Source organism: Canis lupus, chromosome 20, assembly GCF_011100685.1.
Source record: "Canis lupus familiaris isolate Mischka breed German Shepherd chromosome 20, alternate assembly UU_Cfam_GSD_1.0, whole genome shotgun sequence".
Taxonomy (NCBI): domain Eukaryota; kingdom Metazoa; phylum Chordata; class Mammalia; order Carnivora; family Canidae; genus Canis; species Canis lupus.
Genome location: NC_049241.1, coordinates 28,692,292 through 28,718,428, shown reverse-complemented (window position 1 = coordinate 28,718,428; position 26,137 = coordinate 28,692,292). Strand labels below are relative to the sequence as shown.

Here is a 26,137-nt window from a genome sequence, read left to right as displayed (position 1 = left end):
TTGTTTGTTTGTTTTTAATAGATACTGCCATTCCAGTGGTTATGTCTAGAGCAATTTCTCTACAAGTATTGGGATTAGCTGGAAAAAGGGGTATGCTGATTTTCAGCAAAGTGACAATATTAGTATCCTCCCCTTCCACATCCCCGGTGCCAATTTGGTTTCACAAGAGATTTGAGTCCCCGCCCTCCAAAATTAAAAAAAATAATAATAATAACAAAAGATTTTCAGGGAAACCTGGAGAATAAGTTAAATGGGAATTTAGTTTGTGATAGCCAAGGTCATTGCCTTAAAGGGTGCTTACAGTTAGCAAAGCTTATGAAAGAGACAAACAGATCTACTCAGCAAGGGCTATGATCTGCCATTTATTGTGAATTAATAGTCTCAATGTATTCACACTTTTTCTTACAGGGTGAAGGCTGCAAGCAAAACCTCCTAAGGGCTAACTAATTAATCTCAAGATGTGTAACTAAAATACTCTCTACTCAGTCGGCAAAATAGCTCAGAATTCAACTCAACTGAGACCAAGTAAATCCCGAAGAGGGAGGAATGGCGATCTGGCATTAAAAGAATCGGCTCACTCCACCTCATATTTACTCAGTCTCCTGATATGCAGACTGCAAAGAAAAAGAATTTCATATCAAATTAAGCAAGAGTTTATTCATCCCCTTGCGTGCAGTATTCTGCTGGAATATGGGGACTGCTAGGGACCAGCAATGCTGTCTGGACATGAGGAAAATCAATTTCTGACTTGAGAGGGTGTCTGGGTGTATTTTCATACATGGCCTTCATCCCAGGCAGGTCCCCCCCCCCGCCCCTTCCATGCTTGGGGCATGACTGAACGCTTGACTCTAAGCAGGGTAGCAGGGTGACTCTAAGATGATGGTTTCTCATCATATCATGGATTTCGTATATCACTCAGACCTAAATCCGTGGTATGTCAGAGTTTTTGCCCTCTTCCTGTTAGATTTTTAAAATCCCTAGTCATTTTTCATAGAAGCAGCAAGTGGTCAGTGTTTGAACGGGATGTGTTGTTTATGCCCCAGACACACAGAAGCAAGAGTTTCCAGAAGACAAGTTGAAGAATGTGTATTTTAATAGCCAAATTGCTCCATTAGAAATGTAAAACACACGGTTTTGGAAGGGAAATCACTTGGATGGGAATCATACTAGAAAGAATTCTCTTTGCTGTGTTAATTGCCTCGGGTTTGTCTTCAAGAAAGTGCTTTCAATTTCTGGTTAGGTGCTTTATCTATGAGGATTTCTTTTGTTGGTTGTTTGGGCTCCAAACTATATTTCTCCTTTGACTCAGGATGGTTAATAAGAGAGGTGTCCAGGAAGTTGACGCCGGGGAAAAAGCTAGCTGCTTCTAGAGTGTGTCTGTGTGAGACTCCTCTGGCCCAAGGCAGGCGTCTTAAACCTTCTCCAACTTTAGATCTCTGCCGGCAGGAGGACACTCCTGCAGTCCAGGTGGCACTTTCTGTCCCGTAGGACAGATTATGCCCTCCTGCCTCCATCCGGTCAGTCCCAGGTCAGTTTAGTTCAGGAAAAATAACAGTGGGGTACACAAATTGCTTATCCTATTTCATCCTCATAAAAAGCCTCACCCACCTCGTGCCTCCCAATTTTAACAGATAGAGGAGGCATTTTGGCTAGCACCAGCTTCTTGCTCTCAAATTTCTCAGAAGACGCTTGCAAGCTGACAAATCGGCCCGGGCCTTACTTTGCCAGTTTGGCTCACTATTTTATTGCTCTTCAATTATGATGGTGCAACCGGTCATTTAGCTCAGAGAGAAGGGGGGTCTTTTGTAGCTGTTAAAAATATGACACACGTTTCAAGTCTTTTTTTCTTTATTTGTTGAACCTCTTGAAAAGTTTGCGATGAACTATTTCGCCTTGCTGCCTGCCCACTCAGGAAACGGATCTGAAAAGACAACTTGGCTCCTCTGCAGGGACCTGGATACAGACCCACTCCCCGCCTCCCCGATGCATCACAATACAGCTTCACCGGGCTAATTCCTGGCTTAGAGTACATCTAAAGAACAATTTCTCTTTTACTAACGTTTTAAAGCAGGCTTACAGAAAAATATGCTTAAAATCAGCCTGTTTTCCTTTCCGAAAGCAACCCTATCAACATAAAAATTCCTTTTTCCTTCTTCCTCTCCTCCCTCCCTCTCTCTCTCGGTCCACATGTAGATGAGACTGGGACTGCTTTAGGAGATCTGGACTCTAGTTTGAGCTCTATTTTTAAATAAGCTGTGGGATGGCGGCTTGTTGCTCTCTATGAGACTCAGTTTCCTTGGGTGTAAGATGAGCTGAATTTCCACGTCCCTCGGTGAGGTCACTGTCACTTAACCATCCTTAAGGTCTCTTGCACAACTCCCACATGTATAAGATGGAGCTGAATGCAATGGGAATTTCCAGCAGGTAAAACGAGCAGCCCCTGGATTTTGCTTACACAAAATCATCATTTACTCAGATTTAGGCTCATTATCTTAATGGTTCCAACAACTCAAGAGTGCTTAAAAGGGTGGTTGGGTTCCATGAAATCTTTGAGAGTTTCACTGAGCTTATTATATTCAAAAAAAGAAAGAGGAGCAGAGTGAGGGGTGTGGGGGAAGGGCGTGGGGGGGGGGGAAGGGACGCTATTTTAAGGTGTCAGGAAAAGGGATCTGATTTTTAAGCTCCATCCCAGTAGGGATTTTGGTACTTTTACTCTCTGCTGTAGCCCGAGCACTGGGAACAGTATGTCAGTACGTGGTACGTAGCAGGTACTCAAGACATATGTGTTAAAATAGTGAATTTATCTCATCAAAATAAATAAATTCACTACTTCAACAAATATATTCTATTTTTTTATTTTTATGAAATGTTGATATACTAAATTCAATAGGGACAGGGTATTTGAGCTAGGATAGCAGGGAGTAAAGCAGGTGGGCTGAAGGGGTCACAAAGACTGAAGGTGAGGCCAGCCCTGCCATGACCAGGGGTGTGACGTGAGGCAAGTTGATTAGTGTTTCTGAGTGTTCTTCTCCTCATATGTAAGTTGAGAATAGTGTTTGAGTCTACCCTAGGAAGGTTGCTGGGACGTTCTGCTGAGAAGTGCCTGTAAAGCACCTGGGTACCCAGCACATAGTAAGTGCTCAATAAACCTTAGCTGTGAGGGAGTGGGCAGGCTTTTTAGTGCTCCTGAAGCCAGTTTGTTTAATGTTTTCAGCGAGCCGAGGATGTCTCTGCATTTATAGCTAATGTTAGTTACAGGTTGCTTCTTAAACCATATTGCTTCTAAGAAGCTGGGAGCCTTCCCAGTCTCTCTGCTTTGTGCTTCTCCTCTGCCCCTGTACAACTAATTCCCACGTCCTGTTTCTGTGTTCTAGCTGGTTTATGTTCCCATTTCTCTGTGGTCAGAACACCCACACACAGTTGAATCCCTTGATAGATAATATGTTCCTTGAGGGCAAGTTTCTGATCTGTTCTTTCCCCTGCCAGCTCCCAGAGGAGCCAGGTCCCTAGGAGGTGTTTATTAACTGACTTATTCTGACACTTCCATCCCAGGAAACTTCCCATTGACTTTATTAAGGAGTCACACACATGGGGATTCAGATGGCATCTTGCAAATCCAAAAGTGGGAACATGTGCTCTTCGGGGAAAAAAAAATCTTATAGAAGGAAACAGAATTCTAGGTGCAGGTGTCTTTGGATACCATTCAGATTGTCTGCCTGTGTCTCCATACATGTCTAGGACCATATGCATTACATATGTTGTCTATTTTAAAATAAAACACTGCAGTGGTCCAGCTGTTCCAAATTCTGTTTCAAAGAACTTGTGGGTGCTTCCCAAGCAACACCATATAGTCATTCTTGCACTGGCCCAGTCTGTTCTTCTACTGTGCGGAACATTACAAAATAGATGCTCCTTGCAACTCCATTTTCCCCTGTACAAACAATTGGAACTGGTTGATGGAAGAAAAAGAAAACTCCAGTGCTGACATTAGCAAGGCGAAAACAGCCCAAAGCAAAATATGAGAAAGTTACTTCCTGAATTCAGGACACCTTGGGATCGCTTCCTTTGCCAATGTTTGGCTTGTGTGTCAAGAGAATGAAAATGAATTTGAACACTAGGGTGAGCAAAACAGAATTAGGAGGGTAATGTGGCTGCTAAAATCTCCAATGATGTTTGGATTATCTCTGGCTTTGGGAAATGTATACCAATGCTCTTTTTCATTAATACATGTTCTTTTCTTTCTTTCTTTCTTTCTTTCTTTCTTTCTTTCTTTCTTTCTTTCTTTCTTTCTTCTTCTTTCTTTCTTTCTTTCTTTCTTTCTTTCTTTCTTTCTTTCTTCTTCCTTTTTTCCCTCTCTCTTTTAGAAATCAAGGATTGACTGCAATTTAAGAATTGACTTAAACCTTTACTTTTTCTGGACCTGGCTGAGAAGTTTCTAAGCCTTCCTTGGTCCGTGAGGGCTCCAAATGCTCTAAAAATTGGCTGTGTAATTTTACAGGCTCTGCAGGTAGGGCATAATTCAACACATCTTCCAAACAATGCTACTTGTTTTACTTCTGGGGTTTAATTGCATAAAAATTCTGAAGTCCTGTATAGCATAGGCACAGACATGACTTCAGACTAACCTTAGATGAATAAAGTTGACAGAGGTACCTAAACAACATTAAGAAACTTAAAATCTTACTAATGGTATCCATGACACAGAAGCAGGCTGATGGACACAAAGACTTATGGAAGGTAGGTATACTTTTGAGTGGAAATTCATCAGAACTTTACCCCAAGTTTACTCAAAAACAATTTTGGTTTGGCATTTAAGGAAAGTTGGGAAAATACAGGTTCCTAAAGTGATATGATTATACTTTAAAAAAAATGGATTTTATACTCTCATTTTATCTACTTCAGTAAAATTCAAGTGATGTCACTAATTGATGACCCAGTTACTTATGTTGTTCTTTAATTGATCAGATGTTTGGGTTTATTTCATGTGTAATATTCATTTCCTTTTTCTTCCTTGCCATGGGAAACATATAAGATTTTTCATGATCTCTTGTCTTAATAACAAGCCTATTTATGTGATCTGGTTCAGATACAAAACTTTTTAGACAAGTTCGCAATAAGGTCTACCAAATACATGTACTTTTCTTGGGAGTATTAATACAGCTTTCAAATTTTCATTTTATTGAGATTTTCCCATTATTCTAAGAGCTGAGGAAATGAGGACAAAAGGTCAAATCTCTCTTTTTATTTTGTAGCATTACATTTTAGAACTTTTTGTAGGCTAGGAAAAAAGAAATTCTGCTGTTGAAAATAATTATGATTGTACTGTTAATAAATTGTCTCAGAGAGGCTCCTTTCTCTAATGAGTCCCTTTTATAATAAGCTAGAGGTGCCACTTTATCACTGAAATGTAGAGCACAGCTATGGCTGTTGCTACTCCTGATGGATGCTAGAGGCAAGAGAATAGCTAATGTGACTCTAAAGTCATTGTGAACCCAAACTGCAAATTAAAAGGTGACTTTGTATCTTTCTTATATGGAAAATGTGTGCTTGTCATATCTGCTTGACAGTACAAGAGTGAATGTATGGTTTGGACAATAACGAACAATGACAGTAGTCAACCTCATCAGAAGACATGAAATAAAGAAATGACAATGATTGATGGCAGCTGGCTGTTTACAGATTTTTCTAGAAGAGTTTTTTGTGCCATGATCAAGTAACCAGGGGATGTTGTGCTCTGCCTCAGCTCTGCATAGCAAGCAAAAGATTGGTCCTCCCATGCCTGCTGCCCTTGAGAAACAACTTCATTTCTTCATGGTCCCCTTGACTCAGTCAAGCTAACTTGCATGGCCAAGAGAGAATGGCTTCTCAGAAGCTATGAAGGGCCATGTTTCATTTTGCAAAAATCTTGAATTTAAAACTATTATGGAAGTACACCCAAAGGGATAAACATGTGATGTTTACTTCAAGTTAATTTTTATAATTTGTCATAAGACAGAGTAAAAATCATGAGAGATTTTGTCAACGATCTCAAAATGAATAAGTAAATGATTTGTAATTTTCCCTGCTGTATTTATTATATTTTCAATTAATTTACGGAGTACTTGATGATGTCTTTACATTCCCTGTGACAGGAGCAAAAATAAACTTTCTGTAGTTGGCTAATTAATAATGTATCTTACTGTAAATCACTACATGACATGAGTGTGCTCGACTGATGAGTGAATAATACATTTAAAATGTGCCTAAAGTAGTTAACAAAGAAATGAACCTTCATTTAACATGGACTATGTAGATCATATCATTTGGAAAATTTTCGACCTGGTTTTGGGAGTCTGTTCTTTTTAAAAGGTCATTTACTTTTGCAACGAGAAGGAAAATGATTTACAATGTGGCTTGGGGTCATGCAAATTAATTTGATATTGAATTAATGCTTTGATATTGCATTCCTGCAACGTAGCAACTGCAAGTTGACAATACAAGAAGATACAGCAAAACTCTTCATGAGATAAAACTATAGAAAGGAGTAAAGGCAAACGACTATTTGGAAATCTACTAGGATAGCAATGCGTTGTTGTGCAAATATATGTAAATTCGCTCAAAACAGATTTCATTCAGACATCTATTCACCCATCCTTTCATTCTTAAAAAAAAAAAGTATAGCAAAACCCTAAATTCCCACTATATTCACATTCTATGGTAAGCTTTTAAAATGCCTCATCAGACATTCAAAGTAAAGTTAAGTTAAATTAAGTATCTGCTTGGAGTGGTGAAAAAAAATCTGTCTGCTAGCCAGGGGTACATTTATGCAAAACAAAAGAAAAAAGAAAGAAAGGGGTAAAGAAAGCAAATTAAAGAAACAAAGAATTAGAAGAAAGTACTATTATTAAATGGGCGGAGGAATGATATGACCTACAGTTTCTAAATCAGCATTCAGAATACTCAAGTACATATTTGCCTGCTCTCTTGACTGGTTTTTCTATTTCCTTCTAAGGTCAAGTCTACCCTCAATACATTGGGTGGGCAGCTTTTCTCTGTATGAATAAAGGAATTGTAGATTCTCTTTCATTAGTAACTCAAATAGCGAAGAGAAAGGTTTGTCTAAGTTTTAAAGTTTCTTTTCTCTCTTACAGGTGTATTTTTAGAAAAATTAGTACCAATACAAATGACATCGAAAAAGCTATTGTTATCCTTGTCATTGGGGGAGTAGCAGTGAGACATTCTAGACCAGAGGTCCAAACCCTCTACGGTATTGTGAGATTGTGAATCTGAAGTTTCTGTGAAAAAGCTACATGGGCTCAATCGTGTCCTTAATTTCCTGTTTTTGTGTGTGTGATCCCATGTATTATAGCTCTCCTTTCAAAATTAATCCTCCTTTGGATCTTACTTAGAGCACACCCTCAAGTCAGGTAGAATGAACTCTTTAGTGTTCAAATAATGCATTTACTTTATTCATTGTATTCAGCAGTTTCTTGAAATCTTATTCAGTTAACGTCTTTGGGTGTCCTACCCCACTTTTCTATTTGTTAAGGTATCCATGGTTACCACCCCACAGGTACAGCTGACCATTCTTATCTTTGGAATTGGAGAGGAAAAACAATAACACATTATCAGAGTGCAAAATGATCTGTTTTCAGGCATTAAGCAGTCAGGTAGCTGTGAATTCCATGAAACAAAGGCATCATTTGCCATTTTGTTATGATGCTAATTAATATTCTCGGAATGAAAAAAATTAGGAGATGTTAATGGTTGGCTTTACTCAGAGGATCATTTGATGCCAATATGAAAGCCAAGGAGAGGAGGCAATTATGCACACATCACATGCATCCTAGTTTCCGTATGGAAGCTTACATTTCAAACCTAAGGTCAGGAAAATAACATGAAAAGTTTTACTACAAAGTCTAGACATGAGGGAGATTTAAGAGGAGAGGGAGGATGCACATTGCAGGTGTCAGATAATCTAGTCTGATTATCTGAGCTGTGCTAGCTATAGGGGAACACTTACCCTTCAGTCCAGCTAGAAGTTAGCAGGGTAAGAAGGAACAAACCAGAATAACATAAAGACTAGCAACAAGGCTCAGGAAAGCAGACAGGAGTTCTAACCTAGCAGCTAAAGTTCTCGGGTTTGAGCAAAGATTGAACAAGGAAACTTAAATGAAACAAAATAAAACAAAAACCAAAATCAACCCCCCCTCCCAAACCAACAGTAACCAAGACCCCACTAACTTTGAAGTCTGTTTGGGGGGTAGCAAAAATAGAACAATTCTCAAAACATCCAACTTTAGGGATGTATGATGTGATTAACAGTTATTAGTTGAGAAACAGACATTAAAATGAGACTCATTGCAAGTGATATATCAAGTAATCATTGACCAACGAGCAAAGTTTAAAATACCCCCTCCCCCCACTCCGAATGAGAACGGAGGTACTGGTTTTTACTGTTCCTCTAACACAGATTGGACAGGAATCAGGTGTCTCAATGAGAGGCCACTTGGCGTAATAAATTGTGGCAACCCTCGACAACAGACTTGAACATAGTTTCCAAGGTGAGCAACATTGGCCTTAAAAACTGGAAAATCATAAATACTTGTTTAAAAACGTACAGCTGGCCACTGACTTAATTTTTTCACGTTTCAACCAAAATAAAAGGGGGAAAAAGGAAATCAACAAGAACACACACCAAAAAAACCACAAAAGAACAAAAAGGTTTTAAAGTTTGGTGGAACCCTCCCAAAATCATTGTAGAGTCACATACAAACTAATGAATAGCAGGATCTATTTTTTTTTTCGGTTTTTACAATGCCATATAAATACTCCACTCCACTCTTTCTTAGACGTGTCTTTTCATTTTGAAATTGCAAAAAATAAAAACTGCACCCAGAAGTCTGTCAAACTGAATTTAGAAAGACCCAAATAAACTCATAATTACTCCTGAGCTTCCCAAACTGTAAAATGTTCCATTCTCAAGTTCCCCCTTTAGCAGACAGCGACATGACAAGACTGGAGTGTTTATTTTTCTCTACCCTAAAAACCTCTCCCATTTTTCTGTAGCTTCCCTATGCCAACTAATACTAGTAAAGTGATTACAAAGTTAACTCACTGAAACGTTGTTCTTAAAAATTATTCACTTGCAAGAAAGGCAAATACTTCGAACACGTATTTAAAACCAAGATTTGATGAACTGTGTACAGGACTAGGTACTTGAGAATGACCCTTACCTTTTGGAAGTCAAGGAAACCTTTTTAAAATGCAATACTTGATTGTGTTTACTCTTTTTGTTACAGAACCCATGACTGAATGTTTGTGATGTGTCAATATGGGCCGAGAACCAACTATCAGCGAAAGGATCAAAGATTGCTGTTTATTACTATGTTGTAACTTTTTTGCATTTTTCTAGAACCTTGCTTTGTCATGCCAAGTGACCAACCAGTCCCAGTTTGTCCAGAACCGAGGCCGTTTCTGGAGACAAAACTTTTAGTGAGAAAACCAGGGAAGTTGCGGGCAAATCTGGATAAGGTGGTAACTCTCAAAATAAATCAACACTGTGAGTTTGACTGCTACCCACAAATGACGCCTGATCTGTTTAATAGTGATGGTTTGAGTTTAACAAATTAAATGCAGCTGTAAAGTGATTGTGACATAACCACCATTCTGTAGCAGATTCCACTGAAAATTATGATATACTGTCAAACCCCTAGCCAGTTTTTGGTTGTTATGCATCACTACTCAGTAACTCCATGGAATGTAGAGCTTCTTGTTCCTTTTTTGATCTTTATCATTGGTTTTAAGTAGACCTAACTCCAAACAATCAGGTGCAGAAAGCTGGGTTGGTTAAAATTCTGACTGGATTCCTCTGCTAAATTATGGGAACAGAAGGCTCATTTGCTGTTACTCTGGTTGCAGTTTTTATTAAGTGCCTAAACTAACAATAGAAAGAATCTGGAGTGGTATTGAGCCTCTGTTCCAGGAGTAGTACAGTAACTATGGGATTACTGGGTTCAACATTATTGGATTGAAGCTCTAGGTAAGGATTATCATTTATTACAGGGTCAATGGTGTACAGTTGTGCAGATTGGGCACTGCGCAACTCAATAGGCACCATTCACAGTTTTGTCTGGGTGAAAAATGACTAATGAAGCGTGCAGTCTGCATGGATGAAAGTGGTACCTTTTTTCTTATAAAACCTGGCAGGTGTGGTAGGGCCTCACACTCTTTAGAGAACCTTGTTCCTGAGCAGTGATTAAGGAGACAAGAGGGGGGGGGGGGTTCCACCACCAGCTACTGATAAATTTCAGAGGCATGAATTATCTTGCCTTCTCTCATCCCTTCAATCTACCTCCCATGCTCTCTAGGGATGATATTATCCACTCTCCAAATTCTAACCCTTAGAATCTTGCTTTGGGTGTCCCATTTAATGCAAGTTTCCTATGTCAACTAGGGTGGTGACATACATCAAGTTGATGTGCACTCAATTAAATCTTCCTGCTGATGCCTAATGACTAGCATTCTAATTTCATTGCTGAATGAATCCTAATCTAATGAATTTAATCAAGAGCCCCTATGTATTTCCACAAGGAGACAACTATCCCTTCCTTACAGCCTCCATCAGCGGATTTCTTTTTTTAATCAGTGTCTGGTTTCCATTTACTTTTACTTCTGAATTTCTTCCTCTTTCCTATCCTAACAAGGAAAAAGTGAGGCTAATCACAAATGAAGCAGTAATCTCTTGATCTGGGTGGATGATGAACAAGAACACTGAAGGTAAGGTGAAATGACTTTAGAAGAAATTGAGATTCTTTGGAAATAAAACCAGTATTTTCCAAATACCACCTGAGATCCATGTTCTATGAGGTTGATTTGGATGATGATTATAATTAGGAATTTTCCTCCCTGATGTACAGATAATTCCATTTCAGAGGAATATGATAGGATGTGTTATTTCTAAATTTATTAAAATGGAGCCTCTTAGGCAAGGTGAAAGGATGGATTCCATCACAGAGTAGTTTTTAAAACAAATTAAATAAATTTTGGGGTATGTTTTATCTCAACTCATGACTAAACCAATAGAAAGAGATGTTGCCCTGTCTCTTTATTGCTCTCAAATGAATCCAAGTGTCCTAAATATTAGAGAAAGCAAGAAGAGCATGGGGAAGTTGGTGGTGGTTATGGTCGGGAGGGCTGCCCTTACTCCAAAGTCCTTCCTCAACCTTTGCCTCCTTCTTTCAGGTTTTTCTGCATGGAAACCCATGGTGATTGTATGATTGTCCACGATGTTCCATGGAGAATGCACCTTCCTTTAAGAAACTATAGGTACCAGACAGGAATTATTGGGAGGACCTGATGAAGAGTATTTCTCCTCCAAAAAGAATTTCTTTCCCATAAGCAAGGGAGTTACAGGTTTAAGAACATACAGTCTTGTTAGGCAGAAATGGACATGACAGTATACACTGGAGAGAGAATTAACCTCTATTTTGTTGTTGCTGCAAAATCATTTGAATCAAATGCATATTTTTTTAAGAGCGACAGGGGGAGAGACCATGTAGAAGCATCAGGGTGAAGGTCAAGTTTCTGCTGTGGGTTTTTGTACTTGCCTTCCCAGCTGGTGCAGTTCTCTTTTTAAGGTACTGTGGAGCTGAATTCCTATCATTTGGGCTAAAGTTCAGATCATCTTTCTCTACCCAGTCACCACTGCATTAGATTCTTCATAGTTTCTAACGTCTACAACTGTCTTAACTTGTTTCTTGACTTGTGTGCTGGCTAGATTCTCCTACTGGAACAGAGATATCCTGAGCACAGGGACCTCATCTATCTTCCTCGTTTTTGTGTCTCATCACCTAGACAGTTGTCTCTGTGAACTCGATTGAGTGGGGTCCAGGCTAAAGTAAGGAGTAATCATAACTATCACTAAAAATGACTTGTACCTGAGTGATCCGCAAATGACTTGATAGGGTAAGGTGGACGTCTCTGGTTAGGATTAATGTTTGTAACTAAAATGAATCACTTTATTTGGTGCTATAGGTTTCCTGTGTTTCCATTTTCTTTGATTTAATAACTCCCTCCAGGTGTATGGTAGATTTCACCTTGCCCTCATGTATCAGAAGTGTTGTGAGAAAAAAAAAAGAAAAACTCCCCAAGGTAGAAAAAGTCATGGCAAAGGGGCAAGAAATGGAAATGGATGTAGAGGTAAAAGAAAAAACTGGAAACTGAACTGGGGCTGTTTAAACAGACGGCTTCAATTTTGAGTCCTGGTATATTTGCTCAGAATGGGATTTTAGGTACCATTTTTTTTGTTGTTTTTTGTTTTTTTCCACTGCATGTGATAATGTCATCATTTATTTTTAAATGGTTCTAAGTTGCAGATTTAAATTTACTTCAAATCGAGCCCTATTTTAAAATTACTTTTAATAGGAAGAAATGAGTCAAAGACATACATAACCTACTATATTTGAAGGACTCAAACAAATACAAGTCTGGCTGTGAATTCCAAACTCTCACCAAAACAAAGAGATAAAAATCCACCTAAAATACATTCTCCTCTGTTTAGTCCTTGGGTGGGGGGCAGGAGGGAATGTCAAGTATTGCACTTTAAAATTACTTTCATCTAACATTTTGGTCCCCACTCCCCACCACCCCTCCAAATTCATATTTTTTTTCCCCCAGCAAACATATTTTATGAATCCTTAACACAAAAGCAACTAGATTTTCTACTTCAACTTTGGAAAATTTACTTTCCTCTACAGAGCTATTGTAAACAAATGGCATATTTACTTACAAAATTGGGAGATGGGGGCATCCAGCTGAGGCACAGTCCCTCCCTTAGCATTGAGCTTTTGGACTTGGGTCGGGGGCACAGGCTTGTGTGACTGCCCAGTAGCCCGATACATGGCTTGAACCCATAAGATGCGATCTTGCTCGTCATCACTTGCAAATATCACGGTGTCTCCTTCTTTGACTGCATTGAAGAAGGCTCGGCCACCCTCTAAACCTGGAATAAAAGGGAATAAACACTATTAAGCTGAGCTGCTATGTTCTCAGCAGAACAAAGCCCCGAGAAAGGCCATTTCTGCTGCTTTTCTTTGGGCCAGGGAAGGGAGAATCTGACTCTAGAATGGGAACTCTGATACCCACTTGGCCACAGAGTGAAGTCGTAATTTAAAAACAGACATTCTGAGATTGGCTCTTGTCATTGTCTTTGTCTTGCTGGGGACAGAATTGTCAAACAGGCTGTGTAATGGTGGGGTAGATATCTGCTTTTAAGCATACTATTATTTTTTTCACTTTTAAAAACAAACCACCACCACCACCACAAGAACATCTCGACCCCACATCTCCCTTCAGCTATTGTCCTATTATTGTTTGCTTTACAGTATAAGAGGAATCTCTACCAGCGCTTCTTAAAATTTTAGTGCCCTTGTGAATCCCAGGGGCATCTTGTTGGAATGCAGATTTGGTAAGTCGGGGTTAGAAGCCTGAGAACCTGCATTTCTAACAAGCTCCCAGAGGATGCAGATGGTGCTGGTCTAAGGACCACACTTTCTTTCCTTTCCTTTTTTTTTTTTAAAGATTTTATTTATTCATGAGAGACACAGAAAGAGAGGCAGTGACATCGGCAGAGGGAGAAGCAGGCTCCCTGCAGGGAGCCCAATGCAGGACTTGATCCCCAGACCTGAGATCACGACCTGAGCCAAAGACAGATGCTCAATCACTTAGCCACCCAGATACCCCAGGACCACACTTTTAGTAACAACAGTCTTTCTCCCCCTATTCTGCCCTAAAGCTTCTCCAATCAGGCTGCTGTCCCATGGGAACTCGTCAAGGTCATCAATGACTTCCACATTGCAGAATCCAAAGGTCAGTTCAGAATCTACATTTTATTCAATCCATGGGCTGACATTTGATTTTCTTTGAAACACTTTCTTCACTTGGTTCCAGGTCACCCAATTTCCTTCTCTCTCCCTGGCTGCTACTTGTCAGTCTTGCTTGCTGGCTTCTCTTCCTTCTCCTGACTGTTGAGTGCCGTAGCATCCTGGTGTGTCCTTGAACCTCTTCTCTTCCCCAGTGATGCCATCCAGTCTTAAACACCATGAATCTGCTTATAATAGTCTCTACATTTCTATCTCCACACTGGGCCTCTCCTGTGAACTGCAGACCTGAACATCTAATGGTTGTCTTGACTTTGCATGGATATTTGCTAGACACCCCAAGCTCATCATGTCTAACACTGAACTCCTGGTCTTTCTTCCAAACTCCTCCCTTCCTCAGTAGAGCTGAGCTTGTCCCTCTAAATGTTCAAGCCCTCAGACCTGGGGTCCTTTTTGACTTCTCACTTCCTCTTACTGCCCACTTCCAATGGAATTCTGATGGTTATATCTACAGAGCATTATACCAGAATTTGACCCCTTCTTCCACCTCCAGTGCTTGCATTCTAGTCATGGTCACCTCTCACATGGACTATTTTAATGGTCTCCTATCTTATCTGTAAGATTCTGCTTCATCCTCACTCTCTATAGTTGACTCCCAATGGCAGCCAAAGTAATCAGTTTAGCAAGAGTCAAATCAGTTTAGCAAGAGCACTCCTCTGCTCAAAACCAGTCGATCCTCATTTCACTCAGAGGAAAGGTCTAGGTTCTGACAAGGCCTGCAAGGCTCCACAGATTTACCCACTGCTACTTCTACCCTTGTCTCCTCCCACTCCCTGCTTTGTGCATACATGCACGTACTTCCCGGTAGCCACACTCATCTCTTGCTATTCCTCGAACACTCCAAGCATGTTCCCACCTTGAGACTTTTGCACTTGTTGTTTCCTGTGCCTAGAATACACTTCCTCCAGATGTCTGCATGATTCACATCATCATCTCCTTCATATCATTGCTCCAACATCTCATTCTTATTGAGTCCCTCCCTGACCTTTACCCCTCAGTTGCCATCCTTTTTTTATCTTGCTTAACACCTTCTGACAAGAATTTACTTAACTTCATAAGGACAAGGAATGTCTGTCCATTTTGTTCACTGCTGTATCCCTCATGCCTGGAATAGTGCATAGCTTATAGTAGGTATTTAGCAAATACTTGTTGAGTGAATGAATGCTCTACAGACCATTGTTTATCCACAGATGACTCTCAAGGTTAAAATTTAGGGACAGGTAGGTGGAAACTTCTTTGGGCTCAGGCTACAGCTACATTGTGTCTGTCAATCTATTCCAAAATATTATAATTTTAGGTACACTTCTGGCTGGAAATAAAGTTCCTTTCTCCATCAGGTTGCTCATCATCATCCTCCCAATTATCAGTTTAATACAGAGAGGAGAATGCGCAGAGTGAATAGCACCCCCAAATCTCCAAAAAGGCCCAGTCACCAGGTGGCTTGGTAGTTGGCATCGGGAAGAGATTTCTGGTGATGCTAAGACTTCTCCTTTGTGCTGTTAATGTTAATTCAGGCGTGTCTATCCCATAGAGTGCATGTGTGTTGGAAATTCTGCACTTAGAATTGCCAGGGGCTCTTGAACAATCAACAGCTACTTCTTCGCGCGGAGGGCATAGTGCTATAGCATTTTTAACAAAAGCTTTTTGGTAGTTATGATTAGGAGAGAGTATTTTATCTAATTTCTTATGGAGGGTTTTTAAATGTGTGGTTTGGATAGGATGATATCCAGTTAGCAAGCAAGGAAAATCTGATGAGATGAATGGATAGCATGATAAGAAGGCAAATCTGGAAGGAAAAGGAAGAAGAGCTTTGAGGAATGCTTTAAGCCCCGAAAAGTGAACATGAAGGAGCTGAAACAGTGAGTCAACAGACCTTCTGCAGCCTAGCCTCATGGTAACTTTTGGGATTAGCTACTGTGATGCTTGTCCAGTGAATGCCAGGCTCAGTATCACTGGAGGGTGATTCCCCCTGCCCCACTCCGTACCCTCCAGGACCTGCACCCAGGGGATGGGGAGGCTGTGTTCCTGGAGCTACTCTCAGAAGGTCAGTTCACAGGGTTGCTTTGGAAAGTGGAGAGGTAAAGGTAGAAAGAAACTAAGAAGTTTTCAGATTTTTATTTGATCCTCTCAATGGCCCTACAAAGTAAGTACTATCATTCCCATTTTATAAATGAGGAAACAATCACCGAGAAGGCTGTAACTAGCCGATGGACACAGAATAGGGCTGTAGGCATTGGAGCTGGGCTTCTAGCCCCCCTGTCCGGCTGACTAGTGCACCCCTCGTGCTGTACGGCCCAAAGCCCAATAGCATGGCCCGACGCACAGCAAAAGCTCTCTGAGAACTAGTTGTTAACCACAGAATGAAGCCTAATTGTGGAGCGAGTGGAGCACAAGGAGAACTATGTAAAGCAGCAGAAGCCGTGGCAGTGACAGCAGCGGAGAGCCACAGAGCTTTTTCAGAAGGCATTGGAGACCGAAGGCACACCAGTGAAAGCAAGGGGGGACCAGAACAATCCCGCTGAAAGCAACCCAAGGGAGGAGAAAGCAAAGTGAACAACACATGCTCCGAGGCAGCAGAGCTTTAGACAAGGCAGCGATTCCTGGGGACTGCGTCTGTGGGACATGACGTGTGACAGTGTGCAGGGGCTCTTCACGGGGAACCGGGGAAACAGCCCCACAGGTACTGACCTGTCAAGAACAAGAGGACGCGTCTGGGAAAGGACCAGGCAGGGAAGGTTGGCCAGCTCCCTGGGGGGGTGACGTGGCGGGGGCAGGGGGACGGCTGTTCCAGCAAAGCTGCTTGGACGGCCACAGTCTATTTACAAGGGTATCGTTGTCCAGGGCTAAGTGTAGTTGCGTAAACTGTGCCGTTGAATTATTCTGAATATCCTTTTATTTGGACTGAATTACTTAATCTAATAGGACTTGAGAGATCCCTGTATACTCTCCAAACCGCCCCCAGGGAAATGCAAGGTGAAGCATTCTCATTTTAAGCTCAGGATGCATAGCCTGTATGTAAAATTCACATACAATTATTTACCAATTCGTCGAAGTAATATTTCAAAGATCCTAAACAGGTAGAGTTGATTTGGCGCACAGGCTGGTGTCTGGGTGCCCATCTAGATCCGAGGCCGCCACAAAGACAAGAACACACACGCCTACAAGGCTGCCTCCCCATAAACAATCTCCACCTGGGGGCTCCACAGACATCTGCGCCAAGCCCAGCGCAGCGGGAACCGGAGGGACTCAGAAGTCCATCCCCGTTCGCACACTCACCTGTCAGGGAGAGCTTGAGGAGATTTTCGAATCTCTGAGGACAGTGGCTAAATTGTGCATGACTTCCATCTCCAGCTGGCAAACTTGACTGTGCACAGGAATCCTCGACAGTGCTTATTTAAATATAAGAATTCTGGCCTCCTCCCCTCTGGTTCATGGGTTAGGAGCGGGGCCCGGGAGTTCAAGGACTCTTTAAGAAATTCTGAGTTAGACTTCTTAGGACAATTGGGAGTATTGCAATCTCCATTTTCAATCAAACATTTGGAGATAAATAGGACTTGGCACATGGAAGAACGGAAAAGAAGTTGCTTATCATTCTCCAGAACATAAACAACTTACTTTCCATGTGCATCCTTGGTAAAGGAATTTATAAATTATATCCCATGGGACCAATGTAGAAAAAAAAAGAAGCTTTGATAATATATGTGCACAATTAACTTTTGTATGTATATAGAACAGCTTTCTCTCGGCTCCTGCCCTCCCCGTTGTGGGAAGAGAGTTCTGTTTTCCTACGATAAAATAACAATTCTAGCTTTGCAGTAGCAGTACACGTAGCTATGGTTTACTGCAAGTGCCAAAGAATGACGTGGGCTAGACCCCGGGTTCCAGCTCCTTTTCTTTCTTTTTAAAATGGGAAGAGGATCCTGGTCTCTTTGGTGGGATTGTGGTAAGGTCCAAATGCAATCATGTGGGGGCAAGGGGCCTGGGAACTGGCTTAGAAGGAATTACCACCAGAAGATGCTATGGATATCCTACGCACCTGGGGCCTTTCCCCCCCACCCCCCACCCCGCTTTAAAATGCTGGTCTTTGGAAAGTTGGAATCTATTTTTCTGAAAGGAACTCAATGGTCTGAAAAGAATGCAAACTATTGCAGAAACCTGTGAGGGCCGGTTTCTTAATGCAGAAGCCACATCCTTTCAATGAGATGTTGCGTGAAATTGTTTCAAACTTGTAGGCTCTACTTATTATGAAGGATTTCCAGGCGGAGCCTTTAATTCTCGCCTTCTGTGGTCAGCTCTGTATCGTGCTTGGGCTGGAGGCAGACAGATTACCCAGGGGGAGGTGTGGGGACGAGTCCACACCACTCAGGGCTGGGACTCTGAAGGGGCTAATTTTCCTAAGCGGACTGGGCCTCAGGCCTTCCCTGCCACACCTTTTCAGGTTAACATTCCATCTTTTCTCAAACTCTGTTTTTCTTTTATGTGTATTTTGTTGCATGTGGAAGAGCAATATGGGAGTAGAAAAAAGGTTTTGGGCCAAATAATGCAGTATGGTTGGAAATGCTTCCCTTGTGCAGATTTGGCATAAAAATAAACTTCTCTGGGAGAGGGCTGTTGGTGCTTGTTGTTCATTAATATGCTGAAAAGATTTCGCACCCCCCCTCCCCATTTTGAAGGTTCTTTGAGGCTGATTTTTATTCATTTTTTTTTTCCCGGGAAAAAGATAAAATGGGTGGGGGGAAGAGGTGTGAGGGGGCAGGATGTAGAACTTATGAGAAATACTACCATTTGTGTGGTTCTTTTAGTTACATAAGGCTGAGGAGCTTGGATGTCTATGCTTGTGGATTGGTGTCTACTTAGGAAAGAAGAATTTAGGGAGAGTTTTCTTTTCAAGTGCCATCAGCTAACCTTGGATTGTAGTTAGCAGATACAGGACAGGCTCACTTAGACATGGAGACACAACACCCGCCAAGCCCACACATCACAGGTGAAAAGCACACACACTAACATACACACGTACATGCAGTCCTTAGTGTACATGTAAGACTCCCCCAGCAGTAATTTCTTTTTTAGCATTTTAGGTGGAGTACATATGTGATGTGGGCAGGGTTATGTGAAAGAAAAATGTATTATGTTTCCTTTCTGGATTTATAAAGATCCCTTGAGTAAAATCAAAGCCCTTGAATGGCATGGCATTCACTCAACCAGGATGGAAACTCCGTCAGCTCAGGGACTGTGGCCGTCCCGGTCACCCGCGAAGCCTGGGAATGTGGCTTGAGTGCCTAGCATGGAGGAAGTGCCCAGGAAATATTAGTTGACCCATGGTTCAGGTCCAGGGAGAGTTCTGGGGTTCATAGCCTAGAGGGTGGGTGGGTACCTGGCTGGGGGTCGGTGTAGTCCACAGTGTAGCCATCCAGTTGGAGAAGTTCCTGAGGCTCCGCTTTTTTCTCCCGATAACTACACATGGCAAATGTGTATTGACTGACCTAGGGAAGGAAAGACACAGATTGTAAGGTCCCTGGGCCCATCTTCCCTGAAGAAACCCTTCCCGGTCAATCATGTTCTGGTCCCTGAGGCCCAGAACTTGGTAGCTGGGTTCCAAGTGAGTTTTGCTACCTCCTGGCTGTGAGACTTAGTGCATGTTACTTAGCCTCTCTGGTCCTTTGTTACCTTGTATGTGGACTGAGAGCCTACCTCCTCACTGGCTTATGAGCTGAATGAGTTCACATGTGGAATGCACTTGGAATTTGTTCCAGGCATAAGTTAAGTGCTTGGTAAAAGTTAGTGGCCATTATATTGCTGTTTGCTATTTTAATTGGCTAAGTCATAGGAGATTGCCATTTTTGTAGGTCAAAATGGGTTAAATTGAGATGCCTGGTTGGCTCAGCAGTGAGTATCTGCCTTCAGCTCAGGACGTGATCCCGAGGTCCTGGGATCAAGTCCCACATCAGGCTCCCTGCCAGGAGCCTGCTTCTTCCTCTGCCTATATCTGCCTCTCTCTGTATGTCTCTCATGAATAAATAAATAAAAAATCTTTTTAAAAAGGGTTAAATTGTGGCAGTTTGATTATAGGTTTTATCTAACATTACCATGGCCCTGGCTGAGATGGCCATGTTCACACAGGCCTTTTGGAAAACAATTAGGGACCAGACACTCATTTATAAATGTCCCGACTATCTTTTGTTACCATTTTAGTTTTTGCATGCCAATTCTTGTTTCCCCTCTCCCTTCTCCTATGGAAGGAGTGCTTTTGGTTGCTTTGAAAAGTCTTGCATCTCAGACAAGTGCAGGGGTGACATGCTGTCACAAGCAATGAGTGCTCGATCGCTAGGTGCCAGTCACTGTAGAGCCATCCTCAGCTCCTGATGGCATGGCTGTTGTAACTGTCCCGTCTTCACTACCAACACTGGCATCCATGCCAGTGTTGGGCGGGTGCTCCACAGCTGCAGGCCGGCCTTGGGGACCCTGTCGCCACAGTGCATGCAGACCCGGCATGGATACTTAGCATTTCTACATCTGGCTCATCTACAAGGAGTCTGTAGGAGAGTGAGCATCCTTCAGGGTCTGGGCTAAAAGCTTGTGGGCATATTTACCATCTACAATGTCAAATGTCTTGGAGAAGGAGTGCCACATCCCTTATCTTTTAGTTCCCTTTATTAAGAGAGACATTTCCAAGTGAACTTTGATCCCTGCTGGGGACATTTTTAGCCTCCTTCATGGTGAGATCTGTTTATTTATTTATTTATTTATTATTTATTTATTTATTTATTTATTTATTTTTATGGCAATGAGAAATTGGTGCTCTCAAGCCCTACACCCATCTCCTGCCGGGTGGCCTGGGGCCAGCAGGTCCTAATGGCAGATAAAGGAGAATGGTGTATCTACTGCTGCCCTCTGTTGGTTCCTGGTGACAACTTTCTTCATAATGCATAATCTGCAGAACCCACTCCTTATAGTGCAAAGCCTTGAGGGACTTCAGGGGAAATGTAAGGCCCCATCACAAAGAGCATTGCCATAAGTGGGCATGTGCTATTCTTTGTAATAAGCAGAATAACCAATAGCATCCTCTTCTTCTAAAAAGGAGGGTTAGAAGTGCAAGTATGGAGGTCACATTGGCCAGAGGTCTCAGCTCAGATAAGCTCCCACCTAAGTCTCAGTGTCCTAGTCTGTATTTTACTTGCATCTTACTCTTGCTGGGCAATTAACTGAGCAATAAAGGGCTTTATGCACTATGTGCGACAATCCCATAGCAAATGCTCAACATACGCATTTAAATAAGCAGCTTCCTTGCATTTAGCACTAGCATTCTAATATAAGTAGTTGGGTGGGTATATTTGCCTACTGGATTTCAAGTCCTTTGGAGGTAAGCCTAGGGAGTCATACATCTTGGTTCTATTTCCCTCCTTATAAGCAAAATCTACCATATAAAGGGCATTTGCTAATTGAGTCTGATTGGTTCTGGAAAGTCAAGTATGTTATAATCTAATAAAGAGGGGTTTTTTTTCCTTCGAAATTTACGTATGTTATTCCAAGCACAGCACCAGGCCTTTCCAACTCATTACTGGTCTGAATGACTGGTCTCCCAGGTGTATGAAAGTGATCATACATATTGCTGGAATGTTTCTGTGGTGATTTTTACCTGTCTCTGGCAACACGAGTGATGATGTAGTTTGTTAATGGGATGATTAGCCAGAGAGTTGCAGAAACTAACTTGAGGTCGGAAAAATATCACAATAGAAGGGTGTTATTTCAAAATTCATGCATTTACTATTGCTACATGCTTTGGGCTTTTTGGTTTTTCTTTCTAGTTCAGGTGCTTGCTTCCTGGAGCGCTGTACTCTGCTGCCCTCTCCTGGTAATATGGTGGAAGTTGTCCTGACAAAGTGGGGAGCAAAAACTAGCTCATTAGAAGCATTTTAATTGGGGATTTGGTGACTTTCTTTAGGAAATGAAGGCAGGGAGAAGATATTCTAACTATTGAAAATTTCAGGGGGGAACCTCAGTCTTTCTGGAGTGCTTGAAGGGTGCAGGAATAGCAAAAGGTTTGGGAACTTTTTTTGATTTTTTTTTTTTTTTTAAGCTTCTACAAGACATTACTAAGTGAATGAAATGAAAGTTTCTCTGCCACAGTAAAATTTCTTGAAACTGTATTTGGATAATAAGTTCATGATATGGTGAGCACTACTGTAATGATGACAGAGAAGAACCTAGAATACATGTCAGAAGTCAGAGAGTTGGCCGCTGCTGCCAGGGAGGCTGGCCTAGAGCAACAGAGAACAGAGATCTTGTGATCTCAAATGACCAGCAGACATCTGAAAGTGCCCTTTGGGGAGAAGGGTGAAAGGACTGCAGTGTTTACATATTTGGGGTGTTCAGCTGGCAGTACCTTCATATGGAATCATGGGATCGGATGGGCTGTTGAGACTTCTGAAGGTATAGGCTTCAGTGTGACTGGACCTCCCATACACAAGGCATCCTCAGCTTATTTTCAGACACTATTTAAACTAGGAAAAGGTTCATTAATAGCGTTTCTTAAAGAGTGGACTGAGGCCATTTTCATTCGATTGTATGTAATATGTATGGGAGGATGGGGGAAAGGTTATAAACGTGCAAATTCTGTAAATCAGAACAACAAAATCTCAGGTCAGGGTGAAGTCTCAAGGACTGGTATTTTTTTTATAATTGCTCTAAATATTTCTTAAAACACACTAAAGCTTGGGAGCCATTGTTTTAACATATAGGAACTGTCCAGAAACTTACAGGCTGTCCCTGACTTTCTTTTTTTTCTTTTTTTTAAATTTTTATTTATTTATGATAGTCACAGAGAGAGAGAGAGGCAGAGACATAGGCAGAGGGAGAAGCAGGATCCATGCACCGGGAGCCCGACGTGGGATTCAATCCCGGGTCTCCAGGATCGCGACCTGGGCCAAAGGCAGGCGCTAAACCGCTGCGCCACCCAGGGATCCCTGTCCCTGACTTTCAATTATATTTAACAACTATGGCCTGGATCAAAAAATAAAAGGGTCTGGTCCCCTGACTCTCCCTTCTCCTTCCTCCCACCACCCCTGGAAGACTGAAGTACTTGTACATACAATAATGATAGAATGTATTTTTCTAAATTCCCTCTCTTTGCCTTTACCATCACTCCTTATGAAGTGAACCTTGCTTCTGAACCTCAGTCACTAGCTTTCCCCACTTTCAGCCCATTCTATAATTTCTGTAGGGCTAACTGAGCCTTGTGCTGGAGCCAGGGTGGGTGGGACATGTGGCCCAGGCCTAACCAATCAACATGACATCTCCTTGGCTGCAGTGATTGGTACAGGAATGGGCACATGACCACCTAAGACCTATGAAACCTCAATCAGGGAATATGCTTGAACTACTGAGAATGACAAGCTTTCTTTCTTCCAGGGCTGGTAAACTGTTGTAAACCTTGACCTGCCCTGTTGGGTCAAATCTTGACCTTCCGCAGCATGGAGAGATGCTGCTTGAGGGTGATGCCAACTATTGGAGAGTACAGTCAAGAGATGTATTGGTAGAAAGTCAATATCTTGATGGCTATCTGGACTTACCCATGCCAGACAACTCTTTATTCAACTGCTAATTTAATTAACTAACCAACACAGTTCGTTCCCTTTTAAAACTTATGCTAGTTTCGGTTGATTGTTGTCATTTGCAACCAGAATATGAATAGAAATGCCCTTTAAGGCAGTTGTAAATTTGGATGGGAAAAATAGACATTCATTCAGAGAGTTATAAATCACTCAACTACTTACATGTTTTACAATTCATTTGGGGGGGTGTGTTTAAGTTATTTTAATATGGTTTCCCGGGTGACAACTGCTATATTCCAAGGCATTTTACATTATCTGACAATATTTTATTCAGATTTAGTGACTTTTCTGAAAGCTGGAGCAGTCAGAGTCTTTACATTATCTGTGGAGAGTAGGATATGGATTTAGGAACCATATTGGTTCTATCTAATGCAAGGTAATTGAATTCTAGAACATTGTATATGCATAAATCTCCTTGGGGACTGGTCCTGCCTGAGTGTTTAGAATCATGGAAAGCCTTTGGAGTCAGAAGACCTACGTTAGATTTCACATTGGCTGCCTGTTAGCTGTTGAACATGGGCAAGTCACTTAACCACTCAGAGCCTCGCTTTCTTCAAATATGAAATAGGATGAGACTTGTCCTCACTGTAGTGCAGAAAGGTTGTAAAGACCAACTTGATGAACACTTTATAAAGTCTAAGAGACTGTATAAATGCAAGCAATTATTATGATTATTAGAAGAGCCACAGAATATTATGGCTTGTATGGTGCTAAAAGGGAAAAAATGGCTCAGAAATACTTTGGCTGAAGACCATCAAAAGCTGATTTTAACCAGAAGTCTTTTGGGCATAGAGTAAAAAAAAATTTTTTTTAAATGAAACAAAATTAAATTTATTGAGTAAAGATATTTAAAGATAAAAAGATCATAGTAATGAGACTTTCTAGCTTGGTCTGGATGATGAGTTGCTGCTTCCATTCTTCCTCTTACACACCCAAGTTGGGGAGCTCTAAGTAGAGCTCCATGGAATAGGCACTTCATCATTAGCATTGGTTTGGTCAGAGTTCCTAACGATGATAATCAGTGCGTTTGGTCCTTCCCATGGTATGTAAGGTTTAGAATGAATTTATCAGCAATTTCTTGATTTGGGGTGCTGAGGACCCATTTCCCCTTAATCCCTGGGTTAGAGTCTGCAACCATGTTTTGAGGGGATTTACTGGAATTTAAAGGAACATGGCTGAGGAAGCTTTATCATGTTACTTGCATATAATCATCTGTATAGCTACTCTGTCGCTCAGCTTCCCCAAGGGAGGGGAAGGCATAAACTCTGAGAAGGTATGGTCTAAAGAGGAATGGAACCTTTACCTTAAAAAGGACAATGACCACTGAGGCAGTGTCTCTCTAAAGATAGTGTCTGGAAAACCTGTGTCAGTATCTCCCGGTGTGCTTGTAAAACATATAGATTCCTCGGCCTCATGCCAGACCTATTGCAACAGAATCTTCTAGATGGTGCCTTGGGATGTGGATTTTATTTATTTATTTATTTATTTATTTATTTATTTATTGCGGGGGATGTGGATTTTAAATAGCACCCAGTACAGGTGGTTCAGGCCTATACTAGGAACACTTAAGTATCTGGCACAGAAATACCCTGTAACTGCCTCATTCCTTCCAACTTGGTGGCGAGGATGGGGGCGGGGGAGAGGGGTAGCCTCCAGCCACATCCATAATGATTTTAGCCCCAGTCCTTAAAAATGGGTATCGCTGCTTTGGTTCTAAACCCCACTGAGGATGTCCTTTGTCCCTGACTAGTAGGAAGTCCATTTACAATCTATCCGTTGGTTCCCCCAAGGTAGTAGCACTAAAAGGAAATCTCACTTAGGGAGAATTTTAATAGCTCTGCATTCCAGACAAAAATGTAGATTCTGTGTGCTTGTCTGTGTGTGCAGTGGAGGGGGAGAACTGGGGAGTGGGAGGAGAGATGATTCTGAGGAGACTGGTGTTGGCTGTGTTCTCTTCCTCTTAGGTTTTTCAATCTATTTTCATTGTATTAAATCTAATGAGATTCATAATTGTGTTGGAAATTTTGTGTTGCAAACTCTCTATAAAAACGCTTTCTAAGACCTAACATCTGAGGAGAAAGGAATAAACATTCAGGAAGTCACTTGGGTAGAGATGCTTCTTATGTGTGGTTTGTGCACTGGCCTCTGCAGAGCTTTCTCCAAGGCTGCCTGGGGAGTGGGAGGTACGCTGAGGGGACCTGCTTCCCTGCCCAGCTCCTTCACCCTTCCCTGCATTTGGCCAAAGTGCTTCTCCTGGTATCACTTTTGCATTTTGAGTTTCACTGGAAGGGCTTGGTGGCTAAAAAGAAACTGGCGCTTGTTTGTACATCTGACCAGAATCAACACTGGGCATCTGTTAGGCGTTGATTGTAACAGCTCATTCTGGCATCCTTCTCTTCAAGCAGCCTGACAGGTCTTGCTTCCCCTGAGCTGGGCCAGAATTGGTGACCTTCACCTTCACTCTTGCACTTCACTATGATGGCACTGGGGTTGTTTCAAAGGGGGTGAGGTTTTTGTTGTCATCATGATAAAGCACCTGTAAAGGTGATCATTTAAACAATGGAGAAGAAAAAGTGGGAAGAATCCAAAAATAATGCAGTATTTTCT

The 26,137-nt window shown here is 41.6% G+C and overlaps 1 protein-coding gene across 17 annotated transcripts in view; it reads right to left on the bottom strand.

Moving 5' to 3' along the window:
• CADPS (calcium dependent secretion activator) overlaps positions 1-26,137 on the bottom strand; it is a 465,131-nt gene that overhangs the window by 140,932 nt on the left and 298,062 nt on the right. For 16 of the 17 annotated variants that reach the window (XM_038565968.1, XM_038565965.1, XM_038565963.1 and 13 more), the window contains exons 10-11: positions 19,294-19,402; positions 12,770-12,982 (exon numbers count right to left, since the gene is read on the bottom strand). In XM_038565968.1, the coding sequence (XP_038421896.1) occupies positions 12,770-12,982; positions 19,294-19,402 (322 nt within the window). Of the gene's footprint in view, positions 1-8,002; positions 8,015-12,769; positions 12,983-19,293; positions 19,403-26,137 lie in introns of all 17 variants that reach the window. The other variant, XM_038565956.1, reaches the window with a different exon arrangement.